The sequence below is a fragment of the Opisthocomus hoazin genome, chromosome 8 (assembly GCF_030867145.1).
Source record: "Opisthocomus hoazin isolate bOpiHoa1 chromosome 8, bOpiHoa1.hap1, whole genome shotgun sequence".
In the NCBI taxonomy this organism is placed as follows: domain Eukaryota; kingdom Metazoa; phylum Chordata; class Aves; order Opisthocomiformes; family Opisthocomidae; genus Opisthocomus; species Opisthocomus hoazin.
The window spans coordinates 17595576-17617104 of NC_134421.1; the positions used below are offsets into that span (position 1 = coordinate 17595576).

General features: G+C 46.0%; 1 protein-coding gene across 5 annotated transcripts in view; it reads left to right on the forward strand.

Moving 5' to 3' along the window:
• MEI1 (meiotic double-stranded break formation protein 1) overlaps positions 1-21529 on the forward strand; it is a 38496-nt gene that overhangs the window by 3206 nt on the left and 13761 nt on the right. For all 5 annotated transcript variants that reach the window (XM_075428097.1, XM_075428098.1, XM_075428096.1 and 2 more), the window contains exons 4-20: positions 1630-1703; positions 2383-2488; positions 3049-3252; positions 4480-4610; positions 5109-5223; positions 6004-6120; positions 6649-6748; positions 9247-9381; positions 9922-10036; positions 11575-11693; positions 12751-12892; positions 14288-14399; positions 15048-15108; positions 16339-16436; positions 17227-17401; positions 17512-17659; positions 18235-18507. In XM_075428097.1, the coding sequence (XP_075284212.1) occupies positions 1630-1703; positions 2383-2488; positions 3049-3252; positions 4480-4610; positions 5109-5223; positions 6004-6120; positions 6649-6748; positions 9247-9381; positions 9922-10036; positions 11575-11693; positions 12751-12892; positions 14288-14399; positions 15048-15108; positions 16339-16436; positions 17227-17401; positions 17512-17659; positions 18235-18507 (2225 nt within the window). The remainder of the gene's footprint in view (positions 1-1629; positions 1704-2382; positions 2489-3048; positions 3253-4479; positions 4611-5108; positions 5224-6003; positions 6121-6648; positions 6749-9246; positions 9382-9921; positions 10037-11574; positions 11694-12750; positions 12893-14287; positions 14400-15047; positions 15109-16338; positions 16437-17226; positions 17402-17511; positions 17660-18234; positions 18508-21529) is intronic.

Here is a 21529-nt window from a genome sequence, read left to right on the forward strand (position 1 = left end):
TGGTAAACAATGCCTCATCTTTGGCATCTTTGGACCTGACCGAGGTATCAAAGCAAATGGAAATCTTCCTGTAGGCTTCAGTGAGCTTTGGGATGTACTGCTTTCTCCTCAGGAGAGACAGTATTTGGGATCTACTTGTACAGGCGGCAGATTCCTCTTGGTGAGCAGCCTTTCATTTTAAATCTGAAGGAAACGCCTGCAGAGCTGACAAAGGAATCTCTGCAGTGCAGTTAACCTTGGGCATCTGTGCTGATCCTAGTGATATTAGCAATGCAATGATTTTCTCCCGTCCAGCCATGAAAGATGAAAGGAGGTGTGACCAGCTCCTTCCAGAGGGGTTTCAGTTGTCAGGTACTTGCTTGAAATGGTGTTGAAAAGGTGAGAAGTCTTTCTGTCATATTACCAGTCTGTTGAGAGATGGATGCTCTCAAACTGAGGAATTTTAACTTAGTGTTCCCTAGCTCTTGAAAGTTTTTAGAGATTGTGAGAGTTCAGGGCGAGAAAGGGCCATTAAACCATCTATAAATCACCTGTCTCAAGATAAGCCTCTGCTGAGATGCGTAGCTCTTCTGTTAAAGTAGGTCTCCTAGATAAACCTCTGGTATTGCCCTGGATATACCAAGACATGGTGAACCTAGAAGTCTCTGGTATTTTTTTTGGTGATGCTTTTCTAGAATACAAATCAAAAGAGTGTGTTTTTCAGACGAATCGTGCTATGACAGCAAGATACATCCAAGACAGCCTTACCAAATCTTGTGGAACAATGTTCTGCACAGTGTCTCTGTGAGGGGGTCATTGCCAAAACTTTATCTGCTGAACATTCAGCTGCCCAGGTTCTAAAAGTACGAGAAGAGGAACTTTGCTTCCTGAAACTGGTCCGCCGGTATACATGTGGAGGCAGAGGCAGCCTGCCAGCATCAGGCAACCCCCTTGTGATTCTGCTAGGGAAACCCCAGGTGATGTGCAGCCAGTGCCTGGTAAACATAATTTCTTGTTGATTCCTTGTATTAGGACAGAGCGGACAAAATTCTTAAAGTTGCAGTGAACCAAGAATAACAACACTTACTTGGGGCTGAGGAGGTGAACAGTGCCACAGAAGTGGCTGGCAAGGTATATGGCATGACTGCGGTGGGGAGGAATGGCTGGTAGACAGCTCTGTTACCTCAGGCACAGCAGCAGATGGAGAGGGAGCTCTCACTCTGCAGCTAAGGATAGGCAGCAGTTTCAGTTCTGATATCGTCTCTGGAAAGAGATGTTTTTAAAGGCCAATTTTCATACAGTAGGAAGCCTGCTCTATTCGATTACCAGAAATTTTTATGCTTTTAAGCTAGGGCTTTGTTTCTTCCCTTCATGGTTCCTTATGTTTGCTTGGTGTCCTGATGCTTGGTTTGTCGCTTGCAGTTCGCTTCCATGCTTGGTTTGTGGTGCAGGTAGAACAGGGCTGCTGTAACGTTGCTGCAGAGAGCTGGGGCTGGGCTATCAGAAGTAATAGTGCTGGGAATGCTGGTGCTACACCTCTGTGCTCATTTAATTTCTAAGCTCTTTGCTCACTGGTTTGCTGAAGCCCTGTGGAATATGGATTGTGAGTGCTCTTGGGTGTGAATTACTGTTCCTTTTTCTTCTGCCTAGTTCTGGTGCGGCTTGTAGTGGAGCTGAAGTCAGAACAGTACTTACGCTGCATTTTGGATGAAAGCCAAAAAGAGGTCAGTGAAAATGCATTTCCCTGCCCTTCCTTTCAATCCCTCAGAGGTTGAGGAGATGGGAATGAGTGGCCCTGCAAGACTGCAGCTACTGCGCTGGGATGCAGCCTCTGCTGCAGTGGGATGTCCTAGTGCCAGCTCCCCTGCTGCGATTTTGGCAGTGTTGGGGGTCTACCCTGGAGTTTTCCTATAGTTCCCATGATGTCTGGCAGCCACATGGCTTTGTGATGCTCTTGTGAAGCTGTGTGGATTCCTCAGATTCTTCTTTTCCCACCTTACTGTTTCATTGATATGAGCAGTTTTCCGAGCCTCTGCCGTGGGCTCTTGCTGTCTTCATTCCTAAGTTTGTGATGGTCCCATGGGGTACAAAACATTGGGAAGTAGTGAAAGTGGGGAGAAGTTCAGCTGCTTCATCTGCTCGTGTAAGAGCTGGTAGAGAGAGACAGGAAAAGGAGCATCTAGCAAGAGATTTCTTGGGTTAATTAAAAGGCATTTTTGAGATTTAGTGGTGTGTTCAGTGTTTTCCTGTGGTTTATACTAAGTGGTGAAGAGGACCCAGCTTAGGAAAAGATCCTATTCTGGAGGATTCTGCATCACCGAGAGCTTGTTGGTTTGGGTGCATTTTTGCCTTTGGACTGTGTCTTCACCAGCAAAACATTTTCTTTCTCTGTCTCCTCTACAGCTGTGCAAAGCAACTACCATGAGAGGCAGCCTGCCCACATTCATTCTCTTGGGCAAGCTGACAGATGCCATCCCAGGCTTTGCTGATGTACTGGTGGTAGAGCATAGTGAGTAAAGTGTCATGCCCCACTGAAGGGTGCTAGCTGCAGCCCTAGTACACATATGCATGTGTGCTCTCTCCTGTCCCCTGTGTGAATTCATGAAGGTCACAGAAGAAGCCTGTTCAGAAGTCGGAGTGGCATTCAGGCCTCCTGGGTTGCAGGTCAGCCACCTTCATAGCAGGCTGGTCATTGTGCGCTTAGCCAGCCTGACAAAACCAACTTCTGTCAACTGGAGTTGTGAGTCTGTCTCACAGGCAACATAGATTTAGTTTTTCTTTCCTTGGTCTAGCCGCTGGCGGTCTGGTGAGCAAGCTTAGCTTTTGTGAAAGTAGCTGGGATGATGGATCTTCACACGGTGAACAGCGAGCTCCTCTAGCCGTTTATTACTGTACCTCTGCTCAGAGGGACAGATGGTGGTGAGCACATCACCTGACTGTGGCATTCATTAATCTGCATACACCAGTCTGTCCAGTGGGCTTTTGCAAGTTTTCAAGGGAAGTAGGTTGGTGCTTTTAAAAAGTCAGTTCATTGGTGTGAATGTTTGCTGTTTCTGTTCCTCATGCTAGGTAATTTAATGGACCATCTGCTGATGGGCTTGATGTACCCAAATGAAGGTATAAAGGCTGCTGTCTGCTACTTGTATGGCAAGCTGTACTCCTCTCCTGTTGGCACGGAACGGCTCTCAGCACACTTTGAGGAAAGGCTGTGTGGTCTCTTCTTGAATACCTTGGGGCGTGCGCAGACAAAGGAGCTGCAGATTAATTGCTTGGGTAAGGCATTGCCGAGAGAAACTGCAAGGTGCAAGGGAAGGCTTAGAATGAGGAAGAAATCCTTGGCTGGTTTAGATGCTTGAATGTGAGTTGTTCCCTAGAGGAGCTTGTTGCTGCTTGTCTGAAGCAGTCGATCCTTTCTGTTACTCTGTAGCAATCAAATGTCAGACTTGCTGCTGAGCTCCCCCAGCCCTCTGTTGTCCCTCCAGCCTCACATTTCCCTAGCACTGACTAATCTTCAGAGCTTGTGCTGCGGCCTGGCCTGTCTCAATTTGATTTTTCATCCTAGGAACAGACCATCACTCAAAGTGTTTGAATGCAAACACTGTGCACAGACAGGTGGGTTTTGTAGAGCAGTGGGATGAAGTCTGACAAATACGGTCTTCAGATGCAGGGCATCATGTTATATAGGTTAGAAAGCCAATGTGGAAGTGGTGCTTTCTTGCATTTATGCTTCCAACTGCATGTATCAGCTGTTGCCAGGGAGCACAATTTGCTTGTTTGTAAACCATCCAGGGAATTCCTTTTTCTTGTAGGAGGTAAGCAGGAACTGGATTGCTCCTCAGATCATCTATGCAGCTGCTAGAAATGGGTGATGATTCCTTTGAAAGTAGAATTCTATACCTCAGACGATACCGCTTGTGAATTTGTACTGACATGTACTGATAATTTGCATCAATACCTGTGGCGATACTCTATACTTTTATATTGAGCTTTTTTTTGTGTGTGTATGTCTTTTTGCTAAACACAGCTGTTTCAGTAAGAACCTCTAAAAGTACAAGGGGAAGATAAATGTCAGTTCTCTAGGAAGTATTCCAGGGAAAATGTCTGGTTATTGTTGGGTCACTGACTCTAGCTTGGAGAAAAATGCAGGTCAGGAGCTCTCCCAAGAAACAGTTTAACGGGTGGGTACTGGAGCACAGAAGATGATGCAAGTAGAGTGCTGCTGAGATCATGCACAAACGCACATGTACGTCTCTGAGCGGAACAGCGAGCAGATCAGACCCAGCAAAAAGCATCAGCAACAAGGGGTTGCAAGACGTGGGGCCAAGGCGGTATCTGGGGACACAGTGAGAAGCAGCTCCCTAAACTGGAGGTGAGGGCCTTTGTTAGGAGTGCAGGAAAGGGGAGGAAGTTGGCAACAAGCCTTAGTCTGTAAATACTCCTGTGTTAATATAACCCTTCCCATGCCCAGCACGGTGCTCACCCTTGCTCCCCCTTTTACAGGTTTGCTAAAGGAGCTGCTGAAATCTGACCATTTGGTATCCATTCTTATGAATAATTCAAAGACTGAGGAGGAGTCTGAGAACCCTGACTTTTTAGAAGGGGAAAATCCATTGCCACTTGTTCTGAAAAAGGTGATTGCTGAAGTAGTAGTGAATTGTCGGTAGACGTAAAGAATTTGCTGGCCTGTATTGAATCTTTATCTGAGGGACTTGAGTATGCTGTTGCCAACACGAGCAATAGAGGCTGCAGTGGTAAATGGGGACATCCCCATAGATCACCTCCTTGTTCATTCCTGCATCCTGGAAGGGGGAAATTTTACTCCTGGCCTCAGCTGATTTTACTCACTCACACCTGAGGTCTGATACAGCACTTGCAGTGCCAGCGTGGCTAGGCACAGGGGCAGAGCTATTCTTACTCACAATCTTCTCTGTTGTGGTTCTCATTTTGCATTTTTTTGAGTGTATTTGGTCCAGTGTTTTATGTTGCCTAAGCAGGTGTAATCGGTGAAATGCATGCCAAAAGAGAGATCTTAATTTATGTTTTAAGTTTGAAAATGTAGAGGAAACTGTTTCCTGCTTATATCTGCATAGCTGACTTCCTCTCTCATTTTGACTTTTGTTTTCCAACAGCTTTTGTTGACCAGAGATGAGATGTTACAGGCAGCAAGTTCTCACTGTGTGGCTGCAGTGCTGGTTCACTCTCCCAGCAGATATGCTCCTGCTTTTATCCATGCGGATGTCCCAGGTGAAGAAATGCAGTAGCATCTTACTGTTCATCTCCCAATATCAAAGCACTCTCTGGCTGTTTGTTTTAGGAATCAGTCTGGCTCCATGAAATCCACTGGTGGCATAATGTGTACGGTGACCGTTTGGTACCAGTAAAAATGGCTAATGGGATTTTAGGAATAGGAAAGTAAGTTTTCAACTGAAAGTATAGAAGCAGCTGTCAACAGGCAGAATGGAGTTTTCACAGCAAGAATTTGGACAAGTCCTTGAGGTCAAGGTCCTTCTTGCAGGACCTTAGATACAAGCCTAAATAAACTGGGGTTCCATCTTATCCCAATAAATATTGTAAGTTTGCGCAGAATCTGGTTTATTATTTCTCTGTAATCCCAGAGGACAGAAATGCTTTCATTTTACAAATTCTTTGGGAGATGTAAAAGTTCTGAGGAAAACAAGGATCACTGCATCTGTGGTAAAGCTTGCTTTGTGGCTTTTCATTTGTGCCAAAGGCTAGAGCTACACTTCAGCTCTAGCCTGCTGAGTTTGTGCTGGGAAGATGCCTGCCTGCGGGACTCTGCTCTCCAGTCACCTTGTTTTGAAGACTCGCGTACCCCCAAGCACCCACTCCGTTCTCCGTTCCTGCCATTTGATAATACAGCCGTTCTCCCTGTGGCTGTTGCTACGCTTCCTCGTTTCCTCCTCCTTCCTCTGCTCTGTTCTAGGAGCAGCTGTGCCATGCTGTGAGCAGACTGCCTCTTACCAGGGCGATCTTATTTGTGTGTGTGCGTGCGTGCCTTTGCAGAATTCCTGTTTGAGTGCCTCTCGTGCAACAGTGAAATTCTCATCTGGTCAGTGTATTGCTGCCTGCTGCTCCTAACTGAAGAGCGTCTTTTCTTCTCGAAGTGTCACACTGTCTATGGTGAGTCATCAGCCTTTCTGACAGAGTGACTGCAGTAATACTGTGGGCATTTGTTGTGCCTCTAGCTGAATTTCAGTGCTTTACGCACAATCACAATTTCCAGTCAGGGTGGATAAAGGACTGAAAATGAGTGCCTATCAGATATGTTTATGATGTCCAACATAGCTTGAATTTACAGTGTCACTCTTCTAATGAGTTCCCAATGAGCATGCATTCGTTATAATAACCAGTTATCATGACTGACAGTAGCTAAGTCACTATTACATGTTTCTGTGGACATGCAAAGAGTGGATATAGGAAGAAAGGCTAAATTCCTTCCATTATTCTGGACTTACCTCCAGCAGTAGAGGTTGGGTCCTGCTATTAGCGAGCTGAGTGAAAACTCAGCAGTTTTGGGCAGTTGTCTCTGTCAGTGGCTCAGAAGAATAGTTGTTCAAATCTTCCTTTCTTTTAAAAAATAATTTTGCGTCCATTCTGGAATTTGGTGTGTTAAAAGCCCTCTCTGTGACTTCTCTTGAACGTGTGCAGGCATTGAATCTCTGGTGAGGAGTCTCCGAGATGTCCTGCAGCTGAACAATCTGGAGCTGCACAAACAAGGACTCCTGCTCTTCACCGAAATACTGAAACGGTAAGGGAGTACTCCCGTCAGGCTTGCACAGGCAGAGTTTGATGCCCCAGAATTGAGGCTGTGGTGCTTTTGTTTATTAGGTTTTTGTCTGAGAGCAAATATCTGCACCTCTAGAGCCTCTGCATATGAAAGATGTTGCTGAACAAATGCATCTCCCTTATTCTTGGGAAGAAGGGCCTGATGGTTGATTCCGAACCTCCCAGCTTGTCCTCTTGGCACGTGCATCCACCAGTATATCTGCCTCTTCCTGCTTCCTTCCCCGTCTGGGAGGTGAAAGATAGACCAGGAGGGAAGGCTAGGAAGGTCCAGGCATATGTGCGCAGGCCAGCTCCTGCTAAGTGCACCTCTGTGACAAAACAGAGCTTGCAAATTCCATGGTTTCTAGTCTTGTACCATCATCTGAGCTAAGTTCAAACAGCAAAAACAAATTCTAGGCTGAAATATTAATGTCTTCTGTCACTTTTTTCCTCTTGCTTTCTGCTGAGGAATAACATACCCTGGCTTGTTTTTATTCTGTGCTTCCTGTTCTTGCCTCCATGATCTTGTTCCCATCCTGTCATGCTACTGACAGAGTCTTGTTTTTGCTACTTAATTCCCCCAAGAGAGCCCTTGAGCTGAATTTTGGAAATGTCATAGTCAATTCTGTAGCAAGTGGCAGGGTAAAAAGGAGAAGGAAAAACAGCAGTGCTAGAACAGTGTGATGCTGCCAGTGTGGGATCTGTCAAAAAGAGAAACCAGGATGTGGGGAACACTAATTACAGCATTTATGCTTGTAAAACAAAGAGAATGCTCTGTGCAATTACTCTCATTATCTAGCACACCCGTTTTGTTTCTCTGAGCTTTGCCTTAGAAATGATGTTTTATTTAAAAGTATCTCATAGTGGGGAAAGGGGTCTCGACCTGGAACCTCTCCTTTTGGTTTTTCCTTGCAGCTGGATTCTCTTGTGTAAGCGAGACCCACACTCTGGTGTTGTGCAAGCAGGATGTGCTGCTCCCCATGGCAGTATGTCAGGAATGGTGGTAGCTCTCCCTGGGGTGCCCCTTGTCTCTCCCAGCACAGCCGGAGTGGCAGGCACAGTTTGGGGCTCAAAGACGAGAAGCTGCAGGAAGCTGCAAGAGTGCTGTCCTTCACGCTTTTCTCTCAGGCCCCGAAGACAGCATAGTACACCATATTGCAAGTGGGTTTGTGCCTCTTGAGTGAGTCAGCAATACTCCTCCATCCCTTCCTCCCTGCATGAGTCAGTGAAGACTTTTTTTTTCCCTGAAGTGTTTTAATTCAGAAGGTCAGTGATTAAAGAAAGGAAATATAGAGGATTAATAGAATTACAGTATAAGTAGAAACAATTTGGGAGTTTAGCACATCACTCATGGCTTGGGCCAGAGGCTGCTGCTGGTGCCCGGGTTTCACAAGGCCTTTTCCTTGCCTTGCACACCTCACAGCTTCTTCTCACAGCAGAAAGTGAGGTGACTGCCAAGCTGGGTTTCATCCCACTGAGTGACTAAAAAGAGTGGTTCTGCCTCTGTTCACTTTTTGCCCTGTAGCTGGGATACTAGTATAATTTCTACTGAAGTTCGCTTTCCTCTCCCATTTGTGCATGGGAGCATGTGCTCCTATCTTGCTTTAGTCAGGCACATCTGTGAAAACTGAATAACAGGGAATACTTTTGGCTCATGGGTCTGGCTCCTGTCACGCTGTGCTGCTTTTCTTGTTTCACTTCGGAGGGGCCCTCTGGCAGGCCATGAGTGCCTCTTGTCTGCTTGTAGCTGCCTGTATTCCCCCTGCCTTCCTGACTGCACCTGACTTGCCAGGAGCCAAATGAGGACAGTCTGCCATTTACATAGCTCTGTCCAATAATGGGATTAACGGCTTGTCATCCTTCCATGCTCTCGTCCTGAATGCTCAAAGGTGTTGGGCCACAAGGTGATCAGACGACCAAAATGGTCATTATCAAGAAGAATTGTCAAAAGAGTTGGGTTGTGTTTATTTTCCTGATTACATTTCAAGTTCATGAAAATCCTTGTCCTTCTGGCGGCATCTGGCATTAGAAGTGCCATAGGACTATGAGAGAAGCTGTTCTCATGGCATCGTCCTTGTTCTAGGATGGTGGTGTTTACTTGTTTACTCAGAAATGTGAATTGCTAGATGAACCTGCAAATGCAAGAGCAGATGGCCTCAGCATAAAGTCCTAGGCAGAGATCACTGTATTTTGCAAAGCCTGTTTTTCTTGTGCTTTTCATGTCAGTGTTCACTGGTGCAGTCACATAGTTACCCAGACTGTGGGGTTTTTTTTATCACAGTGGGGCTCCAGACCTGCTGAGGTTCACTCTTTGTAGCAAACCCTCCACCTGCTCAAGTTTGAGACTACCTTCTTGAGAGCAGCTGGCTCTGAATACTGAAAAGCATGGCTGGAACCACATGGCTCAGTAAAATGAGGAGAGGGCACTATGGTTACTTAACTCTGACAATTTTCTCCGTGTTTACTGTTTCCTCTTTGCAGGCAACCAGTGGAAATTAAATTATTCACAAACCGAGGTGTATGTATAGAAGCCATTGAAGTTTTGATGGAGACAGTGAACTGCCCAGTGCTGGAGGTGGTAGTGGAGGCTGTGAGAGCTGTGGCAGCTTTCCTGAGGTAGGCAGGGAAGTATTTGCAGGCTTTTCTTCAGATAGATCTGTTGAGACCGTGCCGGTCTCTGTGGCTCCCCTGTGGCTGTGTGGGTGAGTGTGCCGTGTGGGAGGGCTTCTGGCTGAGACAGGCGTGGGTACAGCAGAGCTAGCTTCCCACCCGCCTCAAAAGGCTGCCAGGGCGATGAAGCTGTGGTAGGAAGCAAGTCGCTGCAGCAAGGACCTAGCGTCCCAGGCAGGCTTGCACTGCGGCTGCTGTGGCTTTGTCACTCCGTGCCCCGTCTAGATAAGAACAAGCATAAGGCTCTGTACGGTCGTCTGCTTCCTGACTGTAGTGGGAGCGGACAATGAATGCAGTGAGGGTGTGTTTGGGCACACAGGTGGAAGAAGGCACCGTTCAGATACTGTGACCTTAGTATGCTGTGCTGGAGAGAAGTGGCAATGGCATATTGCTCTCAGAAAAGCAGTTATTTCTGCTGGTGTTGCCCTCCCAGTGGAATGTCCCCAGCAGGGAATGTGCATGCCATCTTCCTCTCCACCTGTTCAGGAAGGACCATCTGAGCTCCCCTCCGGTCCCATATGAAGAGCTGCAGAAGCTGCTGGAGGCAGTGCTGAAGCGGTGTGCTGACCTTTCCCCACCACAGAGTAGCAAGAGGCATACAGTAAGTCAAAAGTTGTTGTTGCTTGTTGGTAGGACCAAGCAGGACAGGGACGATCCTCCTAGCACACTATGTAGATGTTGTGTGTATGTTCCGTCCCTTACCCTGGGGCTGTTGTGTTCTCTGGTGCTTCTTTTGATCCTCATGCCTTGAGACGGTTCCAATCTTTGTCTTTGAAGTAGCTGAAGATGGATGCTGGTGAGTGTTGTCTTTCTAAATCAGTGAAGATTTGTGGGGCACCACTTGAGCACGCTGCTCTCTTTATGCGTCCAGTACTCCAAAGTCATTTCAACTTCCCCTTCTTCAGGCCCCCACCTTGTATGCTGTGTTGGTCAATCTGTTTTTGTGGCAGTGAACATCTCTTTCTGTGCCTTCAGACCAAGAAGGTCATCATATATGCACTGTGATGCCTCAGCAAGGGAGCTGTTAGCCACTCTTTGAACTGCAAATCCTTTCCTGTTCCTGGGATGAGTAGTTAGTGTGATGCGCTGCTGGGACCTACGCACTTCTGAGGAGAGCCCCCATTACAGATGGCTAGTGAAAAGACAAGGGCTGAGCCTTCTTGCTCTAGGGTTAGAGCGACATATGTTTAGATCGTATGTCTGTAGTGGCAAGAGCATCTTGCTGGAGTACCAGAACTCCAAATGCCTGATGAACTATCTTTAGGCGCAAGTTCTGTGGTACCAGATGTCTGTCTTCTCTGCCTGGAGAAGGCAGAACTGCTTTCTTCCCCATAGGCAGATGTTGGTCAGTTTGCACACACACAGAGCTTGGTGTCCCATTCAGAATAAGGAACATCACAGGAAGGGAATTAGGCAGATAGTAACGACATCCAGGTTGTCTTTCAAGGGAGAAAAGGGGAAATGATTGTACCTGTACTAAGATATCTAAGCATCAAATGGAGGAGGAGTTCTGAACTTCCAGGCACCGATGTCTCGCCGTGCTCTGCTCTGGTAAGATTTGGAGAAGACCACTGCAACAGGTTAAGGCTTAAAGGCAGACTTGGAATTCCGAGTGGTTCCCAGTTTGGGCAAGTGATTAGCTCTGATGCTGCAGTTCACTTCTGGCTGAACTCAGTAGGATGCTGTGTGGGAACAAGAGCTAGTACATGGATAGTTGCTTACTAATCTGAGCCAACGTAGAGAACTGCTAAGATTTCAGTACTGAGCAAGGAAGGGAATTCTTCAGTGTTGTCTGAAGAGTAATTGGAAGAAACAAAATTTTTAAAAAATGCCAAATTTTCCTAGAAAGGTTTGAAGATGCATTAGCTGAGCTGTTTAAAACTCAGATTAAACCAAACCATGGCAGTACTGACTGTAAAGATAGGGCAGTGCAGAACTAGTAGCTCTGCAACTCCATTCTCCCTAGGAAGAGCACAAAAACTCCCTAACTGCCTTCCCTGGCGAAAGCACAGTAGTGAAAAAACAGTTATGTGAAAGAAGTGAAGTGAAATCTGTTGTTCCTCTTGCTGCTGGTATCAGAGAAGAAAGCTATTTCTCCAGCAGTAAACAAAGATTTTAAAGACTTCTCTCCTTAAACAGAGTGATCGCCTATTTTCAGTGTCCCAGAGTCACCCAGCAAACAGAAATCTCAGCAGAGTTCCTCAGAGACAGGGACAGTTGTTGCTCAACACCCTGGAAAGTTTCAGAAATGCTTGCAGGTGAGGGCAAGTTGGGGGGGGGGGGGATGGGTGCTGTGTGTTTGTCCCTGTCCATCCATCCTTCTGTCCTTGTAACTGAGTACCTCTACACAACCCACCACTGAAATATCACAGGTGAGTTCAGTGTATGGCACTTGTCTGCGAAACGACAGAAGGAGGGGTATGTAGTGACAGTGAAAATTTTGTGACACCTGTGTGTCTCCCAGTAAATTTGCCTGGGACCTATCAGTTAATTTCATGTCTTTGGCCTTTGAGGAACAGCTTGAAGATTAGCCCAAGCTACTGGCCATGTAAGATCTGTTGGAAGGTATGTGTGAAACCATATTCCTGTGCTCTGGGGTATGTGGTCTCACTGTCAGGGGGAATTAACCATTTTACAAGAGTGTATCTGCTCCAGATACTGGCCTTGGATTTGCTCAAGTCTGTGACCTGTTTCTGCAAGTGGGTTTATAGGCACCAACTTTTCCTGTTTTGCTGGAGGAGAGCTGTCTGTCACTCTTAGCTGCACAGCAGACGGTGGTAGATGAGTTTGTGTGTGAATCTGGATGTGTTGATAGGGAGGTCTGGCCAGCTTAGTTATTTTGCCTTGCATTGCTTGCATTGGCTTGGCTGAGATAATTCCGTCAGCAGCAGGTGTCCCTGTCTGCACTGATCCAGTGTCTTGGGGTGGTGTTAGAGGGCACTTGGGTTCTGTCATGGTTTTCAGATCAGCTGAATGGTTGCCTGGCTGATTTTCACGACGTTTGCTGTGTTGTGCTCCAGGCACTTTGACCTGGCTGAGAACCTAGCCACACTAGGGCTTCCCACAGCAGATACTTTCTTCACAGAAACTAAGCCTTCCTTTCCCAACTTGTATTGTTGTGCAACATTGCTGGCTTCTAATAGCTTCACTCAAGAGGTAACTCTGTGTGATTGCCAGATTCCTGTATTTCCAAGCCATCAAGTGTTTGTGGAGTCCTTAATGGTGAAAGTTGTGATGGAAATGTAGTATCTCCTGACTTCCTTTACAGAGTGAGGATAATTCCTCACTCCTCTGGTATCCACTGTGTGTTTGTAGGTTAGCTGTGGAATTCCAGAGTGAACCCATGGCCCAGGAGAATGCTTTCACAGCCCCCAACTCTGAGAGTAAGGACACGCTGAGCAACTTCTCTGAGTTCCTGTTGAGGATTTGTGACAGTCTCCTCATCCCCATGGTCGTGGTAGGGTTTCTTTTGAACTTGGTCTGTTCCTTGGGTACCTAGAAAGGTGCTTTCAAGCACCAAGAGTGGGTTGCACAAGTGGGGTTTTTCTGGGGGAAGAGAGCACGTAGAGTAAACCAAGAACAGCTGTGGCATTTGCCACCTCTTCAGAGCCAAATGTGGCATTATACAATTCACGCAAAATGGGAGTGTATGGTCTCAGAGGGTCGAGGAATTCATAAAGCTTCCATGTAGGTGGCAGTGTCTTTCTTCAAACTGTGCAATCCCCGTAGCCTACCTGCCATGCTATCTATTCCATGGCAGTTCTGGATGGTGCAGAAAATGAAGAGTGCCTGAAGTTGTTTCTCCTTCTGCCACTTTTTCAAAACTTGCCTGTGTCCCAGGCAGCAGCAGTGTTTTGTGCCCGCAATTTCATTTTCACAATTCCTTCCAGAAGGCATTGAGGAGGCTGCCCAGTCTACACAGCCAGGGCAGTACTAAGCATTGTGCCTTAGTAAGGCCAGGGACACGGTTTAAAAAGCAGCCATGGAGAGTTGTGTGTGCTTTAGTGCTTCATGCAGACCTGTCACTAAGGCACGTTGAGCAATTGTCAAAACAATGGGGCTCTGGTTGTGGTTCTAAATGTTGAATATATTTTGCTTGTGCTTTGCCACAGGTTCAGGTGTATGGATTCTTGCAGTTGTTGGGAGCTTGGAGATGTTTTGTTTTGTATTTTTTAACCAATCTCTTGGTAGGCAGCTGCAGTGGCATTGGTGTTTTCCTCCCTGAAGGGAGAGTGCAACGCATGTCCAGTTTCGCAAAGCTGGAGTCAGTGTGCTGTTTCTTGCTCGTTGAACTTCAGTAAAAATTAATGGGCTGTGAGAAAATTGTCCAGTGACCTTCAACAAGAGTGGATTGAGTCGTTCTAAACAGTTTAGGGCTGGACTCTGTAGAGAGCTAAAAGCCTGTGTTAGCCACTACTCAGTAAAATGGTGTTAAGTGTTACTGAAGTCAGCTGCACTTAAGCATATGTCCTACGTTGCATGCCACGCTGGAGAATTAGCCATCTGACCTGTGAGAGCAGTTATGCCCAGGGTAGTACGGGCAGTAGTGCCAGTTGCTGTGCATTGGGGCCTAACTGGTTGCCAACTGGAATCGGGAAGAAGTTGCTTGTTTGATGTAATGTCTTGCAGAGTTAGCAGCACAGCTCAACACTGGCAGAGGGGAGTGTTGGTTGCTTTCAAAGTGCTCTGTAAGCCTGTGTATTTGCTGCCAGGCATTTTGGTAGAAGAACTGTTACTCCATTTGCGTGGATTTAGAAATCTAACTTTCTGGATGGGCAGGAGGCTGAAAGCAAGCTGTTGCTTTCAGTGTTTGTTGTGTATCACGCACCTGATTCTTTTCTTCTCTCCACAGATCTACCTGGAAACGGCTGTCAGCCCGTCAGTGATGGAGGTTTTCATCTCAACGCTTAATACCCTCTTTACAGTGGTGCCAAACATGCGGAATAAGTTCTCCAAAAAGCTGGGTATGGGGGTAGTGTGGGATCATGTCCTCTGTGCTCTGAACTGATGGAACTCGCTGCTACTGCATATTATTGAGGCAGTTATCTTAACAAGACTTTATGTGGCACATTATATTACACGTTTATATGAGTAGGAATAGAGTGCACAGTCATGTTTAGCTGGATGAAAAAGTTATTATTTGGTCTCGCAATGGTGATGGGACAGATTTTATCTGAGATCAGTAAATGGTGTCAGCTTTACCCTTGCCTCTGCAATATTCAGAACTGTCTGTTCCTGTAGACAGGGATCATGCTGGAATTGTTCGTAGGATTTTACTATGCAGAAATCCTATTTACTCTGTATATCCCTTACTCTTTGCACGTCAGAGAGAAAATGTATAGAATTCCTCTATTCTAAACAGGGAAGCTGGCAAATCTTCCCTTCTTCTCTGGAGAAAACAAACGAATCTCAGATACTCCCCTCCAAACCAAACTCGGAGTAGTTTGCTTTGGGAGAGAAAGCCTAACAAATGTGTTCTTACTGCGATGGCCTGCCCTGTTCACCAGGTTTCCACGGAGATGCGTGAGGGTGGTTATGGGACCTGCCTACTCTTTTCCCTCACTGTACATGTTCCATGCTCCTTCGACATTTCTGTCTCGCTTTCTGTCTAGCATCCTCCTCCTTCATCCGACTGACTCTGGAGCTGAAGGCCAGATTTTGCTCTGTACAAAGGTATTGTGATGTGTGTGTATTGTGAGTCAAAAATTTCCAGATGGGAAAGCAGATCGTGCCTTATCTAATGCACCTGATTAGGCAAGACAGGAGGCTGAAAGATTCAGGAATGGTTGTATCTTACTGCGAAATGTAAATGGTAACTGGCAATGGAAAAGCTGGATGTGGGAGAAGGGCGAAGCAGTCAGGTAGGAGGCAAGTGGATTTACACAGTGTTGTGAGAATTCCGTGCTCCATTGTCAGATGTGCAGATCGAGATAAAGCAGCCTGATTTTGGAGTAGTCAAGTCAGTGGGTGTTTTGAAAAGAATTAACAGTAGCATCAGTTCCATCTGAGCTCTGGCTTCCTAGGCACATATTACCACTGTCTTTTTTTCTTGTAGTATGATAATGTGTAAGAAATGGGAGGGAGGAGGAAGACTTCAACAGCAGACATTGCAAAGGGTCTTCTGTAGCAGAGGCTATGATTTCTAGGTTGAGGAGCACTTGGGGAGATTCTCTGTGGGTCTCCAGAGATGTTTTACCTCCTGTTTCCTGTGACTGCATCTCACTAAAAGAGTAAACAAAATACACGGCACCCCTAGTCCATGTTACCACTGTGGAACTTAGAGTGGGGATGTTTGCGCCTGTGAATGATGTGTAGGAGTGATCTTTGCCTCTGAATACAGTAGCGTGAGGCGCCAAGGGTGGTGTGTTACAGTGCAAAGAGGTTTGGTTATGTCCTATTCAGCAAAGAAATCAATTGGAGAGAAAGAGAAATACCTGGAAATAGAGCTCTTCTCCCCCTTTTAGTTAACATTTTGGCATTCTTCATCTTCCTCCCTGAAAACACATTGCTCCAAAATCTCCTTATTGGTGTTTGCCAGTGGAATCAGGTATCGGGAGCCACCCCAAACCCCTTCCATCCTCTGGACTGTTAGGGGTCCCGCCCTTACAGGACTCCCTTTGTATACCAGGCATGATGATTGTGAGAGGACCCCCCTGCATTCATATTGTCCCGAGGTATGTGGACACGCTCACTGTCGTCATGGCGCCTGCCCGCCACGTCTGTGAGCTGACTGTGCTTTGAGAACAACTCATTTTCCTGCAAACCCAGGTTGGTTCCTGGAGTCTTGTTGCTTGTATGTGATCATTCAGTAAATGGAGGTTCTGGCAGAGAGCGTGTGATATTAGAAGTATGAAGAGGATGCTTCAAGCCTTCATCACTGTATGTTTCTGCTCTTCTTCACAGTAATCCTGCCTTGAATCAGGCCTGTTCCAGCTTCCTCTGCAACTTGTGCCTGAGCCTTTACTCTGCCACAGAGAAGGAGAGAACTTCTTCTCAGGAAGGCAAGTTTGGGGAAAGAGACAAGTTGCTTCATTTAATTTCAGGCCCTCCCACCCTCTATTTAGGCAGAAGGTGCAAAAATAATTAAAAAGAAAAGCGACAAAGGAGAAGGGAAGAGAGGACAAACATAAGCTTTATTTAGAGATATTTTTTCCCAGCTTTTTTTTTTTTATGCTGCTCCACCAAGGAGATGACACTCAGAGAATGCCTTTCGAAGAGTTTGGAACCCTACCTGCAAGAATGTCTTGCATCTGCCTATGGTTTTGTTTACATGGTGACATTTATTAGCACAACTGTGCGTGGCTTAATTGAAACAATATTACTTGCCACATGGTCACCCATATCTGCAGATTAAGGTAATTTTTTCCTCTGGCATACTCTATAAAACTTTCCTGTCTATACCGTAACTTTCCATAATAGGTAAGTGCCAAACAGATAAGATGAAAGCTTCCACATCACAAAAGCCACTTTTCCCACTGGCAGTGGTTGGTCACCATACAGGCAGCATAAGCAAAGAGCTGGGAACCTCAAACAGAAGTGTCTTTTCATCCTCAAAGCCAGCTCCATTAAATCAGATCTCACACCTCTGTTCATGCCTAATCACAGAGGTGCGCTTGCTGTATGCAGAGTGTGGGGTAGTAGGCTGGCTCTGATACTTCTTACATTAGGAGCTTCCCTAATTTAATGTGCTTGAGGTAGGGCAAGCAGAGGCTTCCATCCCCCTGTTCCACTCTGCTTTGTCATAGACATTCCACATCACTGCCTGCCTGCTCATATTAGTGTTATTTCTAGAGCAAGAGATATCTGAGCTCCTGCAGAAGGATCTGCCTCAATTAAACTACACCATAGCTGAAAGCGTTCTCCTCCTGGCTGAAACCCCTGAGCCCTTCTCTTTGGATCAGTCCCTTTGCAGTCACCAACACTGCTTCATACTCCTCTTATACTTTGCCTACACCCTTGAGGACAGGTGAGCCAAGAGTATACAAGACAAGTAGTTTTGTGGCCATTATGTACCACGTATCGGTGGGTAAGGCATGTCTAATGTTATTGTTTCCACTTGAATCTCCTTGAATGCAGGTTTGTCCCAGAAGCAGAATTATTTTTAGCCATAAGAAATTTCCTCCTGTCAGCACAGGACTGTGGAGACTGTCCACCTCCATACATACTCAGAGCTGCGCTTTACCTCCTTGCTGTCTGTCAGGACAAAGGCAAAGCCCTGGACTCGGTAAAAGAAGATTTCATTCCTACCTCTTGGACCTTTTTTGTAGAAACTAAGGTTTCTCCCCACTCCCATAAACCCTCTTGCAGAAAGTATTTTGACATAGGCGGCGTGGTGAGCAGTGAATGAGTGAAGAGTGTGCAGTGCATCCACACTCTGGAAAGTTGACTGTGAAAAGCCACTAGGGAATATAGATTTGACTGAGTAAACTTGTGTATGTGTGGGAAGTGTAAATGCTTTGGATAGGCTGTGAATTCACGTACGGAATATAATAAAATTCATAGCTTCAGTCTCCTGAACACATCCACAGCCTCTGCAGCAGGCTTTCTAGTGTTCTCATATGGCTCTTTGCTACTGCACAGCTTTGAGCACTGTATAAAGCCCACAAGTTTCTTAGCCTTTGTGATGCAAATGGGCTTCACAAAATGATGTTTAACTGATATATTTGATTGTCTACTTAGAAGGCAGTGTGACTGTTTCTCACAGTAAACTCTCATCGCTTCAGCTTTTCAATATTCCGTATCTAGTGATTATTTTGTTCTCTCTCCCCCTCCCCCTTTCCCTCCCACATACTTACACAGAGGTCGTTGTGTACCATAAGGAGGATCCTGGATAATCTTCCCAGTCTGAGCTTGGTGTACGTTCATTGTCCTCTCCTGGTGAAATTCTTCCTGCGCTACCCTGAATTTATGGGGAGATTTGGACACCAGGTCCTCCAACTCTGGTTTTCCTGGGGAGACTGTGAGCAAACTGAGACTGAAGAAGCTGGTTTTGGTGTGTCTGATCAGCTGAACAGTGCTAACCCGTTACTTCCCATTCTGAAGAGCAATTCCAGCATTTTACTTATTTTACTGGTACGTGACACTCACAAGAACGGGATGCTGTCCTGGTCCTGATTTAGGGGGATTTTTGGTTCTTAAAGCACTTAGTACTGTTATGAGGCCAAGGATTCTGCCAGAAGGGCCTGTGGGTCTTCCACCTCCCAAGGAAGCCTGACATGGAAGATGGGACTGTGTACGTGTGTTAGCTCTTTCTCTGTCATCCATCCACTGCAATAGAAAGGGATCTTTTGAGGCTTGGCTAGGAAGGGATCTGAAGGGTGCTACCAACGCATGCCATGAAAAACCCGTTCCTTTCTCTATCCGGGTATACAGCTGGGTACTCCAGATTCGTCTGTGGCAGCCTTTTGAGAAGCTGTTTTGCTAATTTGGGAGCCATGGTTTACTACTGATAGATGAGAAGGGAATGAGGAACAAAGAACTTCGAAAAAGCAGCGTGCAGAGAACAGGTTTTGCAGGCACAGCTTTCTGTTTGCTTGGGGTTTGATTTTTGTTGATTTTTCACTGGAGAGTCTTGTCGGAGATTTTTGCAGTACTCTTGAGTTTTCAGGACTGCAAACAGCACGTTTTATTGCTCTTAAAAGATAAAATAAAAATCTTGGGACAAGGAAAATTAGTGCAGGGGAGAAAGGGGCATGGAAGTCGCAGGACTAGTGTGTTTGACTTTGGCTGGCGTAATGAGCTCTGCTAACCTATGTAATCCTGACAGAATCCAGGTCCTGATGGCTGCTCAGAGGACTGCTCTCACTTCCACCTCTCCCAGCTGCCCCATCACCCTTCCCCATCAGTGGCCACTTGTCCCGTGACTGCTCAGCCAGTCACATAGTAAATAGTTGCTAACATTGCCACACAAGAAGGTCAGATTTGCCTGTAAGCACAAAAGCTAAGAGCTCTGATTTTTCGTCTACAGCCTGTTAGAGAAATTAAAACTATGTATCATTGAGAACAGAAGCTCACGTCAGCAGACAGTGGAGAAGCAAGGTCTGATTCTGAGTGGGCAGCCGCTGGGCGTTACAGACTGGCATGTATTTGTTCTGAACTAAGAGGCTGTGAAGTAAATTTTAATATCCCAGGTTACTGAAATGACTGACAGGAGGGCTGTCGCGTAGGGCAGTTCTTTCACAGTTAAGGTGTTATTGCAGAGTAGGTAGCAACATCCAGGCATTTGATACCAGTGCAGACCATTAGTAAAAGTGATCAGTGAATTGAAATATAAGGACAAACTAAGGAGAAGTGTCCCATGAGACTTGCCTATGCTGTTACCTTTGGCAGTAGTTCTGGAACCTATCACTCCATAAACCAAAGCAGATGCATACATCACAGGTCTATCAATAAGCAAAAGAGAAACAGTGGCTCCTTCCCTGAATGGTACAGCATTCCCACTTTCCCTTTTCTGTCTTGCTGTGTGCTCTTGCAGAAATAAACTAATTTAGCTCTGTCCCGGTCTTTAAAGTGAGTTGTAATAAATCACAGGCTTTGACAATTCACCTTTCAGTTGGGGAAGCGCATAATCAATCTGAATTTAGATGGGCAAATAAAACAGTGCAATGTCCTGGGATAAATGTACTGTCAGATATAAACAAAACTTACGAGGTGAATAACCTCAGCCTGAGAATGCACTAGTAAAATGGAAAGGCCTCTGCATGGTACAGTGAAACAAGAATTAATGTCCTTCCAAGGATTATTTATTTGCTTGTCTGCTTTTAATAATTGTCTGGATTAGATAGAGCAGATGGTTAGTGGCTTCGTCTGAGACCTTGAGGTCTTGAGTAGGAAGGAAGATGTTAACACAGCGATGTATTTACCAGGACCAGGAATGCTGTGGCCCTTCTTTAGTGCCATTTTGTGCTGTGTGTTCATCTGGGTGTGAATGTGCTCGTGATCACACACTGTCCCACTTGTCTTTGCCACGCTCCAGATCTGAGCTGCTCTCTCAGAGAAAGGAGACAGGCTGACTGACGTTAGGTTACATTCCTGAATGTTATATGGAGCAGCTCTATGTCAGCAGAGCCGACTGTGCAGACAGCTCCCTGCCCCTTCTTTCTGAACATCTCAGGTGTGAGCAGGAATCAGGCTCAGAACTAGAGAGGTTTTTCTGGCACAGGCAGCCTGTTCTTACCTTAACTGCTTTCCTTATGTGTGGGGTCCCACAGCCACTTCCCCTCCGTGATCCCAGTCTGTATGCGTGACTGCTGTGTGATGGGGGCAGGCAGCTGGAAATGGCTGTAGGCTGTCCTGGCAGGCTGTAGGCTTGGTTGCTGAGGCCTGTTTTCTGTTTACCTCTTTGAGCTGTACCATTGGCAATGCAGTAGCCAGGACTACCGGAGGAGGAGAGAAAAGGTATTGCTGATCTAATATGCTGTTGAGACGACCATATTATGTCAGCACTACCAGGCATTTTCTGCCTGATCTTTATGGAACTGCATCTGTACGTGCTGTGCAGATGAATTTAATATTACACACTTTAACAACAAAAGTGTGCCCAAATTAAGGCTACTGGCTGTGGGATTCAGCTCAGAGACTCCAGGCAGAGCTCTGTAGTCAAGAGGCAGGTTCGTGGGCTGAATGCTGTGTACACGACTCTTCCATTTTCTGTGACTGAGTGATTGCTTGTCTGGTTTATGTACGTTTCATGCAGTTTAGCTGTTATGTTGCTACTGCAGATACAGGGCTGCCAGCCTTTTGAAAATGAGTAACTATGAACTGACTCATAAGCTTGATTTTAGGTAAGCATCTTCAGTATGCAACATGATTTTTCAAAACAACAAGGAGAGAAGAAGTGCCAGAGGCTCTGTCCTCTTGGAAACAGGGTCCTGGCTTTAGGATCTCACTTCTCCAAAACCTTGACCTTAAATGTATGTTACCCCTACAACTGTGTGCTGGATGGGAGTTAGACAAATGCATTCTTTAAATGGGATGTTACTCAGAGGCGCCTATCAGATGAGAGTTCAGTATCAGATGAGCTTTATTCAGTTCTGTATTTAATCAGGACATACTTCGTCTGAACGGTGCTTTATTAGGCTGTTTCCCAAGGCAC